This window comes from Dreissena polymorpha, chromosome 11, assembly GCF_020536995.1.
Source record: "Dreissena polymorpha isolate Duluth1 chromosome 11, UMN_Dpol_1.0, whole genome shotgun sequence".
Taxonomy (NCBI): domain Eukaryota; kingdom Metazoa; phylum Mollusca; class Bivalvia; order Myida; family Dreissenidae; genus Dreissena; species Dreissena polymorpha.
In genome coordinates, this window is record NC_068365.1 from 30354018 (window position 1) to 30375845 (window position 21828).

The 21828-nt window shown below is 35.3% G+C and overlaps 1 protein-coding gene across 1 annotated transcript in view; it reads left to right on the plus strand.

Moving 5' to 3' along the window:
- The first annotated feature begins 347 nt into the window (after nt 1-347).
- Nucleotides 348-21828, plus strand: part of LOC127851264 (serine/arginine repetitive matrix protein 1-like) — a 50316-nt gene continuing 28835 nt past the window's right edge. The window contains exons 1-7 of the mRNA XM_052384908.1: nt 348-406; nt 14497-14586; nt 15375-15497; nt 17248-17418; nt 20085-20176; nt 20882-20962; nt 21272-21622. Of these exons, the coding sequence (XP_052240868.1) occupies nt 383-406; nt 14497-14586; nt 15375-15497; nt 17248-17418; nt 20085-20176; nt 20882-20962; nt 21272-21622 (932 nt within the window). The 5' untranslated portion in view covers nt 348-382. The remainder of the gene's footprint in view (nt 407-14496; nt 14587-15374; nt 15498-17247; nt 17419-20084; nt 20177-20881; nt 20963-21271; nt 21623-21828) is intronic.

Below are 21828 nucleotides of genomic sequence, written 5' to 3' on the forward strand. Positions count from 1 at the left end.
GAGGATCTTCCTGAGGCAGGTGTTGATGAATGACCACTACTGAACTATGTCTAACGCCTCTAAACAAGTGCTGCATATTTCCAAAAGGTTAAACACCATAATAAAACACATTGAAACGATGGGTATACGATATAACATGAAAGCGATTAGTTATCTTGTTCAACAATTGGCCTTTTTGAAAATGAAATATAATATAATTGTTCCAATTGAATTTTTTGACCGTGTTTGCCTTATTCGATTGGCACACTTGACCTGTTGAGTGAAAATTGTGAAAGCAAGATATACATGCAAAACGTGCTCCACGTACGTTTTTAAAATATCAGTGGTTTGCAGCAAAACACGTGGTTTAAGAATTGTGGGACACTTCCGGCAAATTTTCACGATGGCGGACGCAGGGTTTTTCAAAGTATTGATTCGTGTTGTTCTTTTGTTTAGACGAACACTAAATTCAGTTCATTTTGTGATTATTGTCTACATAATTATCATGTATTTAATAAGGGTAATGCTGACTTATGACATAACAATGCTAACAATCACCAGAGGCAGAGTTTTCAATCATCAAATTTCCTTGCGAACTTTCGATTTACCACTGGACTCGTAGTCGTAACACATATCGTCGTTCCCGTGCATTACTTTTCATATAGATATATACTGAATGTTAAGTCACATTTGTATTTGAATCTTTTTAAGTAGCATGTAAAACATTGTTACACACTTTGAGATCATGAGTACTCACTCCATAACACCACTGGGAGTCCATATGCACCCCTTCATAAACACAACTGCCTTTCTCTGCAGCTGATCAATGGGACATCTTTAAACGGTTTACGGAGGTTTCGTCACATTGAATTTTCTGTAGAAAACGGGTAGAGGGTTCATCACAATGGTAATATATAGGTGTGAATAATACCGGGAAACTTTAGCACCTTTGATTGACACCTTTCTTCTGTTATCAATCAACATGTTTTTTTTCTTTTCTGATAAATTCAATACATTGAAGTATTTAGTTAGTATACACATGCAATAAAATGACATTATACAATGTTGATTATGATTCACAAAAACCATTAATTCAAATACAACACAATATTACACAATACATTAACATAAAAATCTCCTTAATGAACGGTATAATAATATACAGCCTAACAGGGGACAAAAATTCCACTCGTCCGCTCGTATTGACAAGTGAAATCTTGAAAGGACGAGTGCATTTCCCTAAAGCTCTCGTTCTACAGGACGAGTGAAAAAAAGCTGATGTTAAAAAATAAATTTTCTGACCAGTAAGACTATTTTCCATTTAATAAAATCATTTTCTAAAAGCATATCTATTCCGAAAGTAGAATGCGAATGAACCGGAAATTGTAATTGTAAATTTTATACAGCAGGTGCGCGTTGTTATGCGAGACTTGTGTCCTGAGTAAATATTGGCTTTTTGGTGTAAGCTTTGCGCCTACATGTTGACAGGGAACCATGCGACTGCAGTCACTGTTAGTATTGACTTTTAAAGAATTATTTAAGCGCGAAGTACGGTTTTAAACCAGATTTAAACCAGTCTGAATTTCGTTTGAAAAATGTCTGACATACGATCGTTCTTAAAAGGGGGCGGGGGCGATGTTCAAACGTCCGAAACGGAAAGCACGCGAGCATTAGAAAAAATTATTTATTTTGTGTTCCTCATAAATAAAGTAACTTATTTCACTGCTTAGCAGTGATATACTTTAGGAAATTTTATAAGTCATATCAGCCCTTTGCAATCTTTATTTCACACATATTTGAAGGACGAGTGCGTGTGTTTGCTGGACGAGTGAAAATTTTAATGCACTCGTCCTGCAGGCAAGTGCAGTTTATGAATATTTTTGTCCCCTGATATACTTACCTTTACACAACACATACATTTATTTGCAAGCAATATTACACACACAAAAAATTGCATATAAAACAAAAAGATACAATCAAATACAAATCTACTCAATAAACGGTATAATAATATACTTACCTTTACACAACACACATTTATTTGCAAGCAATATTACACCAAAAATAAATATTTGCATATAAAACATAAAGATGCAATCAAAAACAAATCAACTCAATAAATGGTATAATAATATACATACCTTTACACAACACATACATTTATTTCCAATCAATATTACACCAAGCATAAATATTTTCATATAAAACATAATTAAATACAAATTTACTCAATAAACGGTACAATAATATACTTACCTTTACGCACCACATACATTTATTTCCAAACAATATTACACCAAAAATAAATATTTAATATTTCACAGATCCCAGCGGCAGGAAGTACAGCGTCAGAAACAATGTTGATTGCAAATCATCCAATGTTGTGTACGCGGTCAACTGTCGTAGCTGTCGCAGGTTGGTGTATGTGGGAGAGACCGGCCAGGGTTTTTTTTCCTTCTTTGGAACCCGCCGAAAATCGGCCCTTTCCCCTCGGATTTTTTTTCCCCTCAGCTGGTTAATTTTCCCCTAGATTTCATTTTCCCCTAAAAAAAAAAAAAAAAAAAAAAAATTTTTTTTTTTTTTACCTTTAAATATATAAGTTAACCTGATCCACTGTAGAAAATAGAAAAATCTTGCATATTTAAATTATCTGTTGCCTTGAATTTGTTTTAAAAACAGTAAAATATGTTAAATGGATTATTTTAGACTTTCCTTATTTTCCCCAAAATCCAGCTTTTCGCACAATTTTTTCCCCAAAAATTCGATGTTTCGCGCGATTTTTTTCCCCTCAAAAAAGGCCAGGCCCTTTCCCCAAAATCAGATAAAAACCCCTGCCGGCGGAACTCTGTACCAGCGACATCTATTGAATCTGTCGCGTGTTCGCACACAGCACAGTGACCCGGTAGCTGAACATTTCTACACCGACGGACATTCCATGGTTGATTTCTAAATAATGGGACTCGAAAAACTCAGCGGGTCGGACGAGTACCGCAAAACCATGGAACAATTGTGGAAGTCAAAACTAAGGACATACCGACCATATGGCATCAACGTGCAAGAATAAACATTAATAAAAGGGCGCGTAAACAACGTTGACGCCGGAAATGCACGACGTCATTTCCGTTCATAATAAAACATCTGAAAATAAAAAATGGCCGCTGATGAAGACCGTGAGGTCGAAAGCTTCGGCAAAAAATAATACAGCGTTTTTGTTTAAATACAACAAGGCTCATAGAGACTATATATATATATAACAGAATTACATCAATTGTTCTTTGAATAAAAGCATATCTTCAACATCGTTGTTAGTCCTAACTGTTTGTCTATAGACGCTCCAGTTCTCCAGCTTCCACATGAATCCACGTGTGCTCAACGTTAGTGACGACATTCAGAAGAATAAGCCAACCTGGAATAAGCAAAATTTATGACATATGCGTAAAGAACCTTTTAGTTATTGTATTTTTAACCAGGTTTTCCGAAGGAAAAAACTGGTTATTAGATTGGCGAATGCGGGCTGGCTGGCTGGCGGGCGGGCGGAACAAGCTTGTCCGGGCCATAACTATGTCGTTCATTGTCAGATTTTAAAATCATTTGGCACATTTGTTCACCATCATTGGACGGTGTGTCGCGCGAAATAATTACATCAATATCTCCAAGGTCAAGGTCACACTTTGAGTTCAAAGGTCAAAAATGGCCATAAATGAGCTTGTCCTGGCCATAACTATGTCATTCATTGTGAGATTTTAAAATCATTTGGCACATTTGTTCACCATCATGGGACGGTGTGTCGCACAAAAGAATCACGTCAATATCTCCAATGTCAAGGTCGCCACGACTAAAAATAGATTTTTTTAAAAACAAACTTACAAAGGGGGTTAATTTTGTTTTGTTCAATTCAAAAGTTCAGTTTCAGTTTTCTCCCTTTATCAGATTTTTTTTTCACAATGAAAACCTGGTTTTGTGACAATTTTGTCCTTTGTTTATAATATATAATGTTATTAACAATAGAAGACCATTGAAAATATGTGTATACCGTAAATAATTATGAGGTAAGTAATAATTATTATTAGTACCTCTTCAGCCTGTAGCATCGTCTGTTCGATTCGCCGTGCCGTATTCTGAAGCCTTGATTGGATTTTGTGGTTGCAATGAAACAACTCCCCTATTATATACTCTTGTTTAACAGACGTTATTTACTCTATATCAGGGTCTTCCCCAGGCCATTTAAGCGCCCCTTGCCGGGGCGCTTGAATTTCGAAATCAGAGTCCCCGGGGCGCTTGAAATTTTCCGATCAGTGTATTCTTCAGTAAAAGAAAGTGGAGATTGTCCAAAAAAATCAAGGTTTCCCTATCAGTGTATCAATATTCCCTGTTTTAAAAGAGCACTCGGTACCTACTTTCACAAGTAATCGCCATAAACACCACATGGGGTAATGGATAATCCACTGATAAGAGAATAGCATGACGCGCGTATCGATTATTCTAACATTACACGGTCATTTAAATGCTGACAAGGATGTATCATGTAACTTTCCAGTCGTCAAACTGTGAAGTTCATCGTCCAATCGGTTACGCGAATGCTTATGGGGGCGGGGTTTACTATCGACCATTATTTTTGATTGACGTCGGGCATGAAATAAGAGTTTATCGCAGCTTGATTAGCAAATAGTTGTACCATTTGAGTAATATAAAACCGGTAATTAATACAGTGCACAACATTAAAGACGGTTTCGGGCATCATCATCACACCTTTTTACTGTAAACAAGTGTTACCTATGACTCATAATTAATACGAGAAATTAATTGCAAGTGGTAAACAATTAATTATTATAGCGGTTACAATTATGTGATAACAATTTATTTAATTCCAGAACATGTATATTTCAACATGTCCATTTATAGAACTGATTCACCTCGTTTTTTTTACATTTATTCGACACGTAATGCGCTTTAACAAATTTTCGTTGAATTAATTACGCACACTTGTAAATGTTTCGTCCGATAATCGATAGTAAGAAGACTGATGATGGCAACCGGCCGTGATCCTCGTGGACAACGTGAATTTCATGCATAATTCCGTCAAAACATTTATTCGACTCGTAAAGTGTGTAAACAAATTATCGTTGAATTTATAACGCAACGGTTAATATTTGTTGAAATCTCAAATGGGAATAATTAAATTTGTAATCCGAAACCCATTACCGTAAGTCGATGTTAACGCGTTTTTAATCCGAAACACACTTCCGAATGTAAATGTTACCGCAACGTTAAATGTTTTTGCTTCAAATAAGCAGTGCAAATTTATTTTGTGTCGAATCTTTTTCTCAATTAAAAAGAGCGCGAAAATTATGCAGCATGTACAACGTCGCGTCTATTGCATACAAATGACGTGTATTGAGCGTTTTAACAAGCACACAACAGTTCAGGGGATTGACGCATATTCAGAGGCAATATTTCATCAAATCTATAAATAGTCACTTAAAAAATGGCAAGGTTTGTGTTAAAGAAATAACTGAAAGCTTTTATCGTAAATATTTACCAGAAAGAGATTGATAAAAACGGAATAAACGGGATTATCGGGTAATAAATAGAAACTTGAAAAATAGTAAGTATACAGTAATAGAGTCGGGTTGAAACGGATGTATTGGGGAATCGTTCGAGTCGGGATTTTACTATTTGTGCGGAAAAGTTTTAAAACAATTAAACAATAAAAAAAAATATTTTTAAATGACTGGGGGATTTTTTTGAAGAGTCATAGTGCACCAAATGACGTCTTTTGACGCTGTTTTTCTTTGAGTTATAACGCACCACAGAACGTGAATTGACACGTTAAATTAAAAAAAAATCAACGTCCGGAGGGGACACCCCTCCCGAACCCACCCCCGGGGCGCCTGAACAAATTCCTGGGGAAGGCACTGTATATGTATACAGTGCCTTCCCCAGGAATTTTTTCAGGCGCCCCGGGGCCAAGCGGGGGTGGGTTCAGGAGTGGTGTCCCCTCCTGACGTTGATTTTTATTTTAAATTTAACGTGTCAATTCACGTTCTGTGGTGTGTTATAACTTAAAGAAAAACAGAGTCAAAAGACATCATTTGGTGCGCTATGACTTTTCAAAAAAATCCCCCAGTCATTTAAAAAAAAATAATTTTATATTGTTTAATTGTTTTAAAAACTTTTCCGCACAGATAGTAAAATCCCGACTCGAACGATTCCCCAATACATCCGTTTCAACCCAACTCTATTACTGTATACTTACTTTTTCAAGTTTCTATTTATTACCCGATAATCCCGTTTACTCCGTTTTTATCAGTTTACTCCGTTTTTATCAATCTCTTTCTGGTAAATATTTACGATAAAAGCTTTCAGTTATTTCTTTAACACAAACCTTGCCATTTTTTAAGTGACTATTTATAGATTTGATGAAATATTGCCTCTGAATATGCGTCAATCCCCTGACCTGTTGTGCGCTTGTTAAAACGCTCGATACACGCCATTTGTATGCAATAGACGCGACGTTGTACATGCTGCATAATTTTTGCACTCTTTTTAATTGAGAAAGATTCGACACAAAATAAATTTGCACTGCTAATTTGAAGCAAAAATATTTAACGTTGCAGTAACATTTATATTCGGAAGTGTGTTTCGGATTAAAAACGCGCTAACATCGACTTACGGGAATGGGTTTTGGATTACAAATTTAATTATTCCCATTTGAGATTTCAACAAATATTAACCGTTGCGTTATAAATTCAACGATAATTTGTTTAAACACTTTACGAGTCGAATAAATGTTTTGACGGAATTATGCATGAAATTCACGTTGTCCACGAGGATAAGGCCGGTTGCCATCATCAGTCTTCTAACTATCGATTATCGGACGAAACATTTACAAGTGTGCGTAATTAATTCAACGAAAATTTGTTAAAGCGCATAACGTGTCGAATAAATGTCAGAAAAACGAGGTGAATCAGTTCTTTAAATGGACATGTTGAAATATACATGTACTGGAATTTAATAAATTGTTATCACATAATTGTAACCGGGAGTCATTTGCACAACTTACTCGCTATAATAATTAATTGTTTACCACTTGCAATTAATTTCTCGTATTAATTATGAGTCATAGGTAACACTTGTTTACTGTAAAAAGGTGTGATGATGATGCCCGAAACCGTCTTTAATGTTCTGTACTGTACTAATTACCGGTTTTATATTACTCAAATGGTACAACTTCTTGCTAATCAAGCTGCCATAAACTCTTACCTATACTTCATGCCCGACGTCAATCAAAAATAATGGTGGATAGTTAACCCCGCCCTCATAAGCATTCGCGTAACCGATTGGACGATGAACTTCACAGTTTGACGACTGGAAAGTTACCAGATACATCCTTTTCAGCATTTAAATGACCGTGTAATGTGGCTAGAATAATCGATACGCGCGTCATGCTATTCTCTTATCAGTGGATTATCCATTACCCCATGTGGTGTTTATGGCGATTACTTGTGAAAGTAGGTACCGAGTGCTCTTTTAAAACAGGGAATATTGATACACTGATAGGGAAACCTTGATTTTTTTGGACAATCTCCACTTTCTTTTACTGAAAAATATACTGATCGGAAAATTTCAAGCGCCCCGGGGACTCTGATTTCGAAATTCAAGCGCCCCGGCAAGGGGCGCTTAAATGCCTGGGGAAGACCCTGGTATAAATACACACAGTTTGTATAATCCACGCCGCCAATTTAAGCCAACTTCTTTAATTGCCAATTAAAGGCGTGTGTCGCTAATTGATTGTTTGCAATGCACTAATTAATATGTTAGCACTATCAAGTAATCAATAATTGAAATATCTTATAATCGTAGATTGGTAGTCAATAGGGTGTGGACGTGTTTTCATGTGCTCCACAAATATGTGTTTTATTCATATATTACGCGCACAGAAAAAGTTGATATTATGGTAGAAAAAAGGATAATATGCAAAGTGTAATGCAAGTGTTACATTTTTCGCATAAAATCAGCAGTAAAGACAAAAAAGTTACTTTTTAAAGCATATTTATTAAAATCATAGGACATTAATTATTGCCTGTTACATGTGAATATATTTCTATTTAACTATAAAATAACACTGACAAAATTTTACAGTTTTAGCTGGTACTACAACTACTAAAATAAATACGCTTCATTATAACAAACAGTACGCTGTTTAACCTAAGTCAAACATAAATCATTTAAATAATATATACAATTAAAACCATCATTTGTTACAAAACTCAACTCAATAACGCTAAAAAATAACATAAAGAATCATATATCCCAATATATTTATTTACAACATCATATTCAATTGCAATATCATTTTAATCTATACAATATATCAGTGTGACGAAACCTCCACTGCCCTCCTTCATAATATCAGTGTGACGAAACTGCATTGTGACGAAACCTCCATCACCCTCTTTAAACAGACGTCGTTTAAGACAAATTGAGGAAAAGAAAATGAATAAATTTCATAAACACAGGACCTGAATGGCAACGTACGGACGTTACCTTTGCATGCACCTTAAAAAACATGACTAAATTTCAACACACTAATTCTTGTAACCATTTTTATGCTGAAAATGTTCAGCAGTGTTTTGACTTGGGCTACATCACAAATTAGATGTGCAAGAGATGTGTGTACTGCGACCTTACCCATAGTGACTCTCTAAAGCGATTGTTTTGCCCAATTGGGAAAAATACCGGTACCAGCCTAATTGGGTAAAGTTAGCTTGAGAAAAGTGGGAAATTTGCGTCGTGAAGTCTTTGATTTAGAAATTGGTGTTTTTGATTTATATAAAGATCAAAATCTACTTAAAAACGCACAATCAATGATTTGTTGGTTTTTCAAGTCTACCAAATTATGTCTCTCTTTTTCATGTGTTGAACAAATTTCAATTATCTTTGATTTGTGTTGTTCACAGAGATGTCTACAAACCTCTTGGCACAGCAGAATTAAAGATGCTGATGTGTGATGGGAAAGACTGCTTCTGTTTGTTGTACAAAGATTGTTTGTGTAGCAAAACTTTGTCATTGGAATGCATCTTTGTGACTGAATACCAGAGTTCCCTCTGGGCTTTAAAAAGTTGTCGCTACTTACTTTCGCCAAATTTAAAAAGTTGTCGCCACACTAGGGCTACATTTGGGCAATGAAGATCATGTTATTATAATACAAACAAAAACTGAGCAATTTACAGTATGTTAAATGAACTGATTTAATAGCAGTATTATTAATAATAACAACACATTTAACATTGATCATTTAATAAAGGCACATTCAATCAGTTGTAAGTCTTGTTGATTGACACCTTCTTAGCAGCCTGAATATGTTACCACAGTTTGGGTGCTTCAGCAGCTTTCTGGTGATCTGAAAATTCAAAAAAGAAAAAATATAATACTAATAATAATCAATTAATGTGTAGCATATAAATAATATAAATGTGTGCTAGCATATGACCTACTACATAGAGCCCAAAGCACAACAGTCAAATAAAATAAGCATGTGTGTACATCAAATGTGTCAAATTGATTTTCATGTGCTTTACTATTTTTATCTTTTTTAAAACAGTACATGTAAATCCGGTAGTGAATGATTTGATTAGTTTTGAGGATATGAAGAGTTCACACAGCATAGATTGTGTGTTGGAAATCATATTGAAGGAATGGAAATTCTGATTAACAACTGTCTTTGTTTTGTTTTTGTTTGTTTGCAGGTGAATGTTAACGGGGGAACGTTTGCATTTTTGAATGAGTCTCAACATAATCAGAATTTAACATTCACTTTCTAAAAGTCTTTATACACTCTAAACTTGCCATTTAGACGAGTAAAACAGAAATATCATGTCATGTTTAAATAGAACCAATACATGTTAAATGTTTAATTATTTTCAATATTACTATAATTACACCGATTTTTCTAAAAAACAATCAATACTTAATACCTTTTTGATTGTCAACGTAACGGTCTTGAATAGACTTCAAACACTGTGACAAACACTTCACATTTAAGCGCAAAGTCGTTATATTTCAATGTTGTCTTATCTCTGAAGCAATAAAACTGCCGGCCAATTAAGATAACTTGTAACAACACCCCAGATAATCACCATTGCATGCCACTTTGCGACAGTCGCATGCTCCGTTGATTTCAGCAGTGTGGCTTACATCACGGAAATCGATTGCATAACGACTGCCATAAAGCGGCTTGTAAACAGAGCGTCTTATGTCATTTGGAGGAAATATAAAGCAGAAAAAATTAGGATTTTCAAAAAATCGCCATTTGTGAAAATTAGTGGCCAGAATATTTATTTTGGCGCCAATGGCGATCGACAGCGGGAACCCTGGATGACCACTTCAGTGCTCACACTGGCCTTCAGAAAATAATAGCCATAATTTTTTTCCTTTAAAAAAATAATAGCCAAAACAGACGCGGACTTTTCCGCAAAATGGTACTGAAGGCAAAAATAAAAAAAACAATGAATCTCATTTTATCTTTATTTTATCAAATGTATATCTCTTGGATTTAATTTATAATATATACTTAAAACAAGCATAATATCGGTGTCATTTTCTTATAAAATATTATCATGGCTTTACAATAAAGAATACAATCAAGGTTGTGGGTGTGACTTAACAAACCAGACATCAGCTACAGTTACATACAAATATACTTTAAAACAAAAAGATAAATACTTTTATTAAAGTACTATTAATAAAATAAAAACTGCCTTTTCAAATTGTTCAATTTTTAAAGACCGTCTAGGAGCAAGTTCTGGTTAGTACATGTACCAAACAAAATATTGTCAACCAGACCATTGGTAACACCGCATATGTATTCGTCATTCTATACAAAAAATGTTATAAAGAACGCCGAAAATAAATAAAAATGGACAAACAGTACCGTATCCGAAAACGCCTGTGTCCGAAAACATGTCGAGATACCTCTTTTGCACATGCAAATAAACTGACTGCAGAAAATAAAAACCCGTAACCTTGCAAATATGCAATCAATATAGGTCGAAATACTCATTTGTACATAATTTAAAATTTCGAGAAGGTGGACATTTAATTTGCAACATACGTAGAATGGTACGGTTTTCAAAAAGTAGCGAAAACGTGAATAATTGCAACATTGCAAAACTCAAGTTTACTTAATACCTTTGAGAAGTGTGGAATGTTTTTAACGTTAATTAGTATTTTGAGCGACAAAAACACATTAAAGAAAAATAACAAAATTGGCTTCTTTATAATAATTAAAGCAGACGACAATAAGCGCCCGCTGACTAAAGCAATGACTGTATCATTTGAGCAACGTAAACAAAATAATTACAAAAAAAAATTGAAATCATTATCACACATCAAGAAATATTGATGCAGACAAGAGATAGCGGTAATGACGGGGATAATAAGTTGATGTTGATTAAACAATTATTTTATCAAGAAATGTTCAACGTAATCTAATTGCAGAAAAAAAAACGGCGTGAAAAACTAAACCAGCCGACATTATTTGCAGTGATTTTCAATAATGACGCTTAAATAATAATTGGCAAAAAAATAACGAAAATCTAACAGTTACCGATAATTTGTAAAGAACTGGGAGATTAAAGACGTTTTTTTTCCGAAATATATCACTTCTGTTGGACACTGATTCAGAAAAATGCTCTAGGTGATGTCACGGAGGATATTGACACGCGTATGACTGTACACCGGGTCGAGTGTGTACACAGGTAATCGCGTTATCGATTTTTCCTGCTTGATGGCCCGATTTACAGGCGTTTCGTATCGCCGATAAACTTGTAAAGGCAAATTTATTTTTGATGTAAAAGATTAAATAATCGTCATTTTTTCTAGACAATTTTAAGAAATAATAGCCAGTTGGGTTAAATAATCGCCATTGGCAATAATGTCTGGCAGCAGCGTGAGCACTGACTTTTATTTTTTTTCATGTAGTATTTTACTATTTAACAGTCTTTTCTATACCGTTGGTCCTTGGATTTTTCTGGTTATAATTTGGGAAATCTGGATATTATACTTATATTGCAGGACCTTGTTGCCGGTAATAAAATTATGGCGAAAATGGAATTCCGTAAGCTATTTGCAGAAACGTTTCAACGTTTGTAAAGTCAAGTTTTTAAAGCTTCATTTCGAACCCATAGATAATCATGGGCAGCAAACAGCATAAAACCTGAACAGGCTGTGAGTTATTCACAGGCTGTTCTGGCTTTATGCTGGTTGCAAAAGCCATTTTCACTTTGCTTCTGATGGGGAAAGGGTTTAATAGTTTATTTACAATAAAATATTGTTAAAAAATACATTTTTGTCTTAAATGATCATTTTTAGCTCATCTATTTTTTGAAAAAAAATTATGAGCTATTGTCATCACCTTGGCGTCGGCGTCGGCGTTGGCGTTGGCGTTGGCGTCGGCGTCCGGTTAAGTTTTGCGTTTAGGTCCACTTTTCTCAGAAAGTATCAATGCTATTGCATTCAAACTTGGTACACTTACTTACTATCATGAGGGGACTAGGCAGGCAAAGTTAGATAACTCTGGCGTGCATTTTGACAGAATTATGTGCCCTTTTTATACTTAAAAAATGGAAAATTTTGGTTAAGTTTTGCGTTTAGTTCCACTTTTCTCAGTAAGTATCAATGCTATTGCATTCAAACTTGGTACACTTACTTACTATCATGAGGGGACTGGGCAGGCAAAGTTAGATAACTCTGGCATGCATTTTGACAGAATTATGTGCCCTTTTTATACTTAGAAAATTGACAATTTTGGTTAAGTTTTGTGTTTAGGTCCATTTTATTCCTTAAGCATCAAAGCTATTGCTTTCATACTTGCAACACTTACTAACTATCATAAGGGGACTGTGCAGGCAAAGTAATGTAACTCTGACTGGCATTTTGACAGAATTATGTGCCCTTTTTATACTTAGAAAATCGAAAATATGATTAAGTTTTGTGTTTAGGTCCACTTTATTCCTACAGTATCAAAGCTATTGCTTTCATACTTGCAAGATTTATGAACTATCATAAGGGGACGGTGCAGGCAAAGTTATGTAACTCTGACTGGCATTTGGACGGAATTATGGGCCCTTTATACTTAGAAAATTGAAAATTTGGTTAAGATTTATGTTTTGGTCACTTTACCCCTAAAGTATCATAGATACTGCTTTCATACTTGGAACACTCACAAACTATCATAAGGGTACAGTAAAAGGACAAGTTGCATAACTCTGGTTGTCATTGTTACGGAATTATGGCCCTTTTTTGACTTAGTAACTTTTAATATATGGTTAAATTTTGTGTTTCGATCCACTCGAAGTATCAAGGCTATTGCTTTCAAACTTCAAATACTTACATGCTATCATGAGGTTACTGTACCTGGCAACTTGAATTTTACTTTGACCTTTGAATGACCTTGACTCTCAAGGTCAAATTATTAAATTTTGCTAAAATTGCCATAACTTCTTTATTTATGATTAGATTTGATTGATACTTTGATGAAACTACTCTTACCTGACATACCACTATAGACTTCACCCAAACCATCCCCCGTGCCCTCCCCCCCCCCTCCCCCCCTCCCCCCCCCCCAATTTTTTTTAATTTTTTTTTTTTTTTTTTTTTAAGATCATCTCACAAATGACCACCACACCCTCACACTATACCCCCACCCCACCCCCCCACCCCACCCCACCCCCCAAATTTTTTTTTTTGATTCTTTTTATTTTTTTTTTTTTTAAGATCATCTCACAAATTATCACCACACCCTCACACTATACCCCCCCCCCCCCCCCCCCCGATTTTTTTTTTTTTTTTTTTTTTTTTTTTTTTTCGCTTTTTTGGAAGATAATGTAATAAATGTCCACAACCCCACACTATACACCCCTCTTCACTCCACTCCTCCCTCCTTTGTGATTGAAAATGAGAGTCCCTTCACCTTTAAAAAGAAAATAGATGAGCGGTCTGCACCCGCAAGGCGGTGCTCTTGTTCTTTTTGGGCTGGAAATGATCATGAGTCAGGGCCGGCAAAGACTGCATGATTATAGGATCTCCTGGCTGGAAATAAATTTTAATTTTAGGAAGGACTGGTATTACTATCATGACTCATTTTAGTTAAAACAATAATCGGGTTAGAAAACGAGAACTGAAATCAATTGTAAAATACACCTGAAACGGAAACAGTTCTATTGATTGAATGTGCTGTTTAAAAAAAAATGGAACTAATTATGCGCTTGGTTACACACAACTAACTGATTTGAACTGTTCACTCGCTTTGAGTTTGATTTTAGACCTAAACCGTGGCAACTTACCTTCACTTTAGGAATTTCTTCTGACACAAAGTGAGAGATTTAGCATTGCTTGATTGGGAAAGTACTGTTTACTGGTACTCAATAAGGACATAGAAGAAAATGCTGCATGATTAGTGTATGTCTTTTCTGATTTTTTCCTGTTTGCTTGTAAAACATAGTAATTATTTTTCAGGGCACAAGTGCAGACCAAGACAACAGATTTGCTGACAAGAAGAAGAAGTTAATGAAACAGATGAAATTTTCAGAAAATGTTGAAACAAAGGTTGGTAAAATTGACAATTTTTTACTTTTTTACTCTGCAGGGCTGTTTACAGAACTATTTGAGATGTGGCAACACATGGATATTTTTTGATATAGCACTGAAGACTCCCACCTAAACATTTAAGTTACGGAAAAAACAATATTTTAAAACACTTCTCTTTGTCTGACTTTGGATTGTTAATACTGTTTGTTATCTCACAGCCTGCAACATGTATGCTTTCATAAGCCTCTGTTTCCTTTACAAGTAAGTTTAGTTATGATTGCTGTTAATTTTTCAACTGCTACCTGTGAGTAACTTTAATACTTTTATTTGGAGTTTGAAAAGGATTTCACCTAAAGAAAGTCAGAAGGTGTTGTCAGCAAAGAATGGTAGTGGTCGAATCTGACCTACAGGAGCCGTTTATAGTGTTAATTAAACAAAAGTCTGTCTCATTTCGAGTGCAAATACAATATCTTAACTCTACATATTCTCTGCCATCTGTTAGATGAAGGTTTAAAGGTTAAAGAGGTTGATTTTGATCTCTTGCTTAAATGCATGTATTAAAGATCATAAAGCGCAAGCATAAATCATTAAATATTAGTACAATTTTTAATGTTACAAAGTTTTCTATAGTAATGTCATCAGTAAACAATTATTTTGGTTATTAAGTAATATTTATTTCTTAATATGGTTTAAAAAGATTTGTTTGTGTTGTTGATGACATTCCATGTGGTAACTCATAGCACTTGCATTTTATTGCGTTGGCACTGAACTTAAATAAGCCTCTGCAATGTATGTTGCGTGAACAGGTTGACATGACCAAGGTGAATGTGGACACCATGAAGCCATGGATTGCCACAAGAGTGACAGAACTTCTAGCTGCGGAAGACGATGTGGTCGTCGAGTTTGTTTATAACCAGCTGGAAGCAAGGGTAATACAATATAGTCCTGTTGCTTAAAGTTTTTAGTCACTTATGATTTGTGAGATATGAAACTGTGTGCATTTAAGTGAATGTTGTTGTTCATACTTACTGGTATATTTTATGCTTCATGAAATTGCTTGGTGAAGTACATTTTAATAGGAAAAGACAAATTTTGCAGATGTATTTAAGATATTTTTTTTACAAATTCTTGTTTATGTTTCTGTATATGTGCAAATACATGTACATTGTATTTGCAAGTATGTAACAATATATGTAGTTAGTTATGAAGATGTAGAGTACATGTTTCAGACTTTGTTTGCTCAGATTTCTCTGTTGATATCTGCCAGAAAATTGTGCTTATGATCAGATGCTGTTTCCCTAATAAGAATTTCTAAAGATTGAGCACCTTGTAGTGAGTTAACATTGGAATTTTAAATGGTTTTATTCTTTGCGCATAAATGAACCATTGTCGGTCAGTATAGTATTTTTCAATGTGAATTCAATAGAAACATTATATTATATTCCAAATCTTTCTATTTGTGCCTACAGTGACTTTCAATAATTGTGTTGCTAACTTGCAACAATATATTAGGTTGAAAAAAAGAATAGAAACAGGTTTATTGTGCAGTGTGTCTATTAATACTTACTAAAGAAAATATATTGATATCATAAAACAATTGTAAAATTTGTAATTTTAACAACTGACATTTGTAGAATTGAAATATTTTGTAACTCTTTCATGGACCTTGTACTTATTTTTGACTATTTCCTTTAATATCAGAGCTGATCTTTAATAATCGATCGCCTTGATGAATTTCGAGCCCATGGAACATTGATCAAAAGCAAGGTCCAGATAAAATGAAATATCAAATTTGGAGCATCGCTTGAATGCCACCCTTTCGTTGGTTTGTATTCACTTTATTAAATTTATTTTCTGTAATCGTGTCTTCTGTTGTAGTGAAAGTGTGTTTGACAAATTGAAGGCAACGGGATTGGGAAATTGGGAAACTTCTATATTAGAGGGCATTCACTCTTGTCTCCTGAACAGCTGTTTTAATTGAAAAGAATATCTAAGAAATATCTTATTTGAAAATCTTTCGACAATAAGTGCGAAAATATGGAGAATAAAAACAAACATACAAGTGTCTTATATAAGTAGTGTAAACTTTAATTACTCCTTATTGTCTGGTATTTGTTTTAAAAGGTTGTGGCCCTAGAATTGTTGTGGTGATGTGCATCTAGGGTCTTCAAGCATGAGGTAAGACTTGAGGAACGATGCCTTTCTATGGGCATCATTTGCCCATTGTTTGGTGGAAAATGTGACGCTTATTTTGATTTGACTGTATAGGAATATAAATATGCTGCATCGTAACAAAACTGTCAAATTTGGTGTGTGATTTTCATGTATCTCTTTATATAAAAATGAAATAAGTAAAGGAACAAAAACATTAATTTGCTCTCAATTTCTCTCAACCATTTAAGCATTTTTTGGGAAAAATGGTAAATGTATGCTTATATTGATAATTATGCTTTTGTTCAGACTAATCTGTCAAAACGATTGCTCTTATCAAGTTATTTGATGTTTGGGTTTGCTAGCTATTTGTATTCTCACAGTACAAACCTGGTCAATTGGTTGATTATGTTTTACCTTTAACAGTTGTCTCTAAAAACACTTTCTTAGCCTTTAGCTCCAAAGAAAAGGCCAACCTGTTGCCATTACAGTTACTTATGCATGCCATCTTCCCATGTTTCGTTGTAGTTTCCCAATGCAAAGGAGATGCAGATAAACCTGACGGGTTTCCTGAATGCCAAAAATGCAAGGATTTTCATGGGCGAATTGTGGGAGCTGCTGTGCAGCGCGCAGGAGAACATTGGCGGTATCCCAGCAAAGTTTGTCGAGCAGAAAAAGGAGGAGATTAAAAAGAGACAGGTTGATTTCAATGTTATTGAACAACTCTTGCAGTGTATCTTACGCCCTAGTTTGAAGATGCATAAGCATATGAACCATACTGTATTGACTATTTGATGGTAACCTTATGCTCTGTCTTCCCTTTTGTTTGTCTCGGGTTTGCAGCTTAATGCATGTACATATAGTGTTGACCCTGATTAGCCTGTGCAGTCCTCACAGGCTTATATCAGGGATGACACTTTCTGCTTTATGCAGGGCTTGCACTAAGCGGCGTACGGCCGTATATTACGCCCGATAATTGTTTCCATACGCCGATAAAAAAAAGCCATGACGTCCACTGTACTTCCTTAAAATTGGTCATACGCCGAAAATAGCAACTCGTGACGTAAGCTGTCGATTAAAATAACACTTCAATCAACACTTCTTTCTGCCGACTCAATGTGTTTTGCACACGTCTCGATCAGTCTAAACTCCGCCTCCTTATATTTGCTACCGCCCGCAGGTGATTAGCAAGTTTATTGTTTATCTAACGGTTACACAATTTACCCCCCGCGCGGATCGCAAATTGACCGTGTCAAAGCAGTCGCTTAAAATTGGTTGCTTTAACAACACACTCGTGTCTCTTCGCGTGTCATATGTTGTCTAATGATTAGGAGATAATTGCTGGTTTTGGGCAGACGGTACGGTAAAAGAAAGACGGCAAAAATAATTAAAGAAAAACAAAATTGATCAAAGTTTAATTAATTACGTAGATTCACTACCGTAGGTCCCGCGAGTTTTCACAGTTTGTTAATCCACCGATAATTACGAGTAATAACCATCTTATATAAACTGGAATCACAGTTCATTTTCTATACTAACAAGTCATTTTACTAGTAAGAAACATTCAGAAAACACATTTCCTTGATTAGATATAAATTATCCGAGTAGAATTAAATTGCTACGTCATGATTTTCGACATTGCAAATGGCTGACCTGTTGTAACATTCAACCTGCGTTCAGTTCAAAGCTGGCGATTCAAATTACAAGTAATGTTGGTTCAATAATGGAGAAAACATTAAATGGATTTACAAAATGTAACAAATAGTTGATAAGGTTTGTTAAACCAGATAACAACAAGGAAAGTTTGGATTATTGAAGTTTAACTGGTAAGGCATTTATTAAGTGTACATATTTCGGACATATATAGTATTCGGATAAACAGTAATTGATATACTCATTACTAGATGCTCCATCATGACCATTCATTAAGATTCATCATTGTGTTTTGTTGCAAATGCAGTCATAGGAATGAGGATAATAAAATGACAATAAATATGTGATGAAAATGTGCAACCGCACATATCTCAAATTACTTAAATGTGTTGAATGACTTAAATGTGTTATGATTACATAGATTTTAATGAGAATTTATTGTTTTTACAAATGAACATAGTAAAATGATGGAAATAATCAAAGTTTTGAAATTAACATGTTTTGTTTTTTAAGTCGATATTGTTTGCACAAACTTATACCCTGATTTTCCAAACTTCTCCCTATTTTTAAAGCCTAGGGTAGTCTCCGCCTTGTTGTAAGATATACATGTATCTAGTTACTTCCACAGATGTACAGTGACCCAAAATGGATGGGAAGAGTTTGTGATCATTTACGCAGTTGACATTCCGTTAACATCAACATTAAAGTTGTTTGGACTTCCAACATTTTTGAGTGGGACTTCCATAATTAAAGGGCAGGAAGTCAGGACTTCCAAAATTTATTTCTTAGTGCAAGCCCTGTTTATGGATTTTTTTGTTTAAAAGAAGTTTTATCTAAGTGGAAATCCAGTTCGAGCAAAAGGGTTTTTCCTGCTTTGCCTGTGCAGTCGCCTAATTACTATTTAATCAAGACCAGTCTTATGTCAAGAAGAGCTTAGCGTCAGCCAGGATCTTATATCAGATGCAATTCATAATAGTGTTATAGTTTTTATGGCCCCCAAGGAGGGCATATAGTGATCGCACTGTCCATCCGTCTGTCCTTCTGTCTGTCACACTTTGCGTTTAAGTTTTGTAAAATGTTCATAACTTCTATATCGCTTCAGATGTAACATTCATATTTGGTATGCATGTGTATATGTACAAGGCCTTTCCAAACGCACACAAGTTTTGACCCCTTGGACCTTGAAGTTAGGGTCCGCGTTTAGGTTTCGAAATATGCGTTTAAGTTTTGAAAAATGCTCATAACTTCTATCAAAGCGTTTATTGGGGGCATATGTCATCCTATGTAGACAGCTCTTGTTTATAGTGATTTTATGGGTTGACAAGTGATTTATGTATTATTGCAGAGCTTAAATTTGTTGTCCTTTATTTTCACATTTTTACTGATAAAAACGAAGGCAGGGTAGCACGAAGAGCAGCAGGGCGTATCCATAATGAGAACCGGTGTTACACCCTGCTTTTTACAGCTAGCTGGAGAAATGATATTCTTATTTAGATTGTGCTATTATGTTCAGAGAAATATTTTAGTTGTTGTTGTTCTTCACCTCTCAAATATTCTTTCAACTTGCTCACCCTTACATAATTGAACAAATGTTATCTAGGAAGTTTTTGAATTTCCATAGTTTCAATTTTGAAAGAGTTGTAGTCAAAACTAGCCCTAAATTTGGCCTAAGTGTCTTTTAATGCAGTACCCCCTTCTTGTGTACATTTCAGGAGGAGCAGGAGAGGATTACAGCCAGTCTGAAGGTCTCCGAGGAACAGATCAGAGCTGCCATCATGAGAGAGAGGGAGAATGCTGAGAAAAGGTATTCAGCACTTACTGGCCTCTATTGTCAAGATTTCTTTGATGTTTGTAAAGGGGGGGGGGTATGCAACAGATTTATCTGGATAGGAGCTGTGATTTAACGGCACTGTAGTAAACTTGAATTAATGTTATGACCACACCAAGGATTGCTATTGAAATATACTGTGTCAGTGTGTTTTTATTATAGAAAATTCCTCTAAAGAGAATACCTGTGCACAAACTTCAATTGTGATGTAAAATATTCTGTTCTTGTGTAATTTGGCTTGTATAGTGAAAGTTGATGTAAAATTTGACCTTTATAGTTGTATTGTGCTTTTAAAGATTATGTGAACAAAGCATTGAACCCCAATATGATGATACTTATGAAATGAGGTCGGTTGCTGGTGGCCCAAGATATGAGCTTTACTTTGCAAAAACAGGTTTAAATGCATGTGTATATTGTGTTGTCCGAGAAAAGCCTGTGCAGTCTCCATAGGCTTACCAGGGACGGCACGTTTGGCTTGTACGGTATTTTTCGTTAAAAGGAAGTCTTTTTGATTGAAGTGAAAACCCAGCTGAAACGTAAAGTGTTGTCCCTGACACAGGCTTACCAGGGACAACACTACGCAAAAGAATTAAAACCCGTTTTCCCTGAGCAAGACTCGTGACCTTACTTAAACTATTTTTTGGTTCAATCAATACAATTTAAAATTATTTTCTTCTCCAGGGAGGGTGAAGGTGGCCGCAGGGAGAGGTCTAGATCCCCTAGACGGAGCAGATTTGACAAAAGTGCATCCAGATCTCCTAGGTCTGTGTGGCATGACTTCTATTATAGTACATTTATTATTGTATAGTGGCTGAAATAGTAATAAGGCTAAAATGTGCTAAAAAATAATAGTGCTGAAAAAATTGTGAGTGCCAAGAAATAATGCCAAATAGATTTTTAATTGTACTGGCTCAAATTGTGTGCAGAATGGTTTATATGCATGTTCACTATCCTGAAAAAAAGGGGATGATACATGTTCTTGTTATGATAAATGCTTACAAAAGTGTGTACATGTGGCAAACATAATTCTTACATCAGAAACAGTGAGCACTGCCAGTTTCCCCTTTTCAGACGAGAGTCAAAGAAGAATGGTGCAGGTGATGGGAACACTATAGACGGACACACTGCTGTACCACTAGTACCTCTACAAGACAAAGAAGTTTCCTCCAATGCTGAACAACTGCCCACAGGCGGAGAGGAAAGAGTGAAAAATGGCGAAAATGATGCCAGCATGGAACGTAGCAAGGAGGGCATAACCAACAGACCATCGAAAGAGAGGGACGACAAAAAGAGGCGTTCTGGTTCTCGGGACCGACGCAAGAGGTCAAGGTCAGGGGATAGAGATAGAAAAAGGTCAAGGTCACGAGATCGAGACCAAAGAAGAGATGGTGAAAGAGACAGAAAGCATGGCAGACGATCAAGGTTGGTGTAAAGGCCAAATGTTGCGAGCAGATTGCATGACATAAGTGTGCGTAAAGTTTATTTGTATAAATATTGAAAAGTTCCAGAGAGTAGTAGGTAAGACAACCAATTAATTTATCCTGCAAGGACAGTGACAGAAAAACGTATTTCTATGATGTGATGTTTAAAGTTATGATTTTAACAGCTTGGCTAGCGCCTTTGTTTTT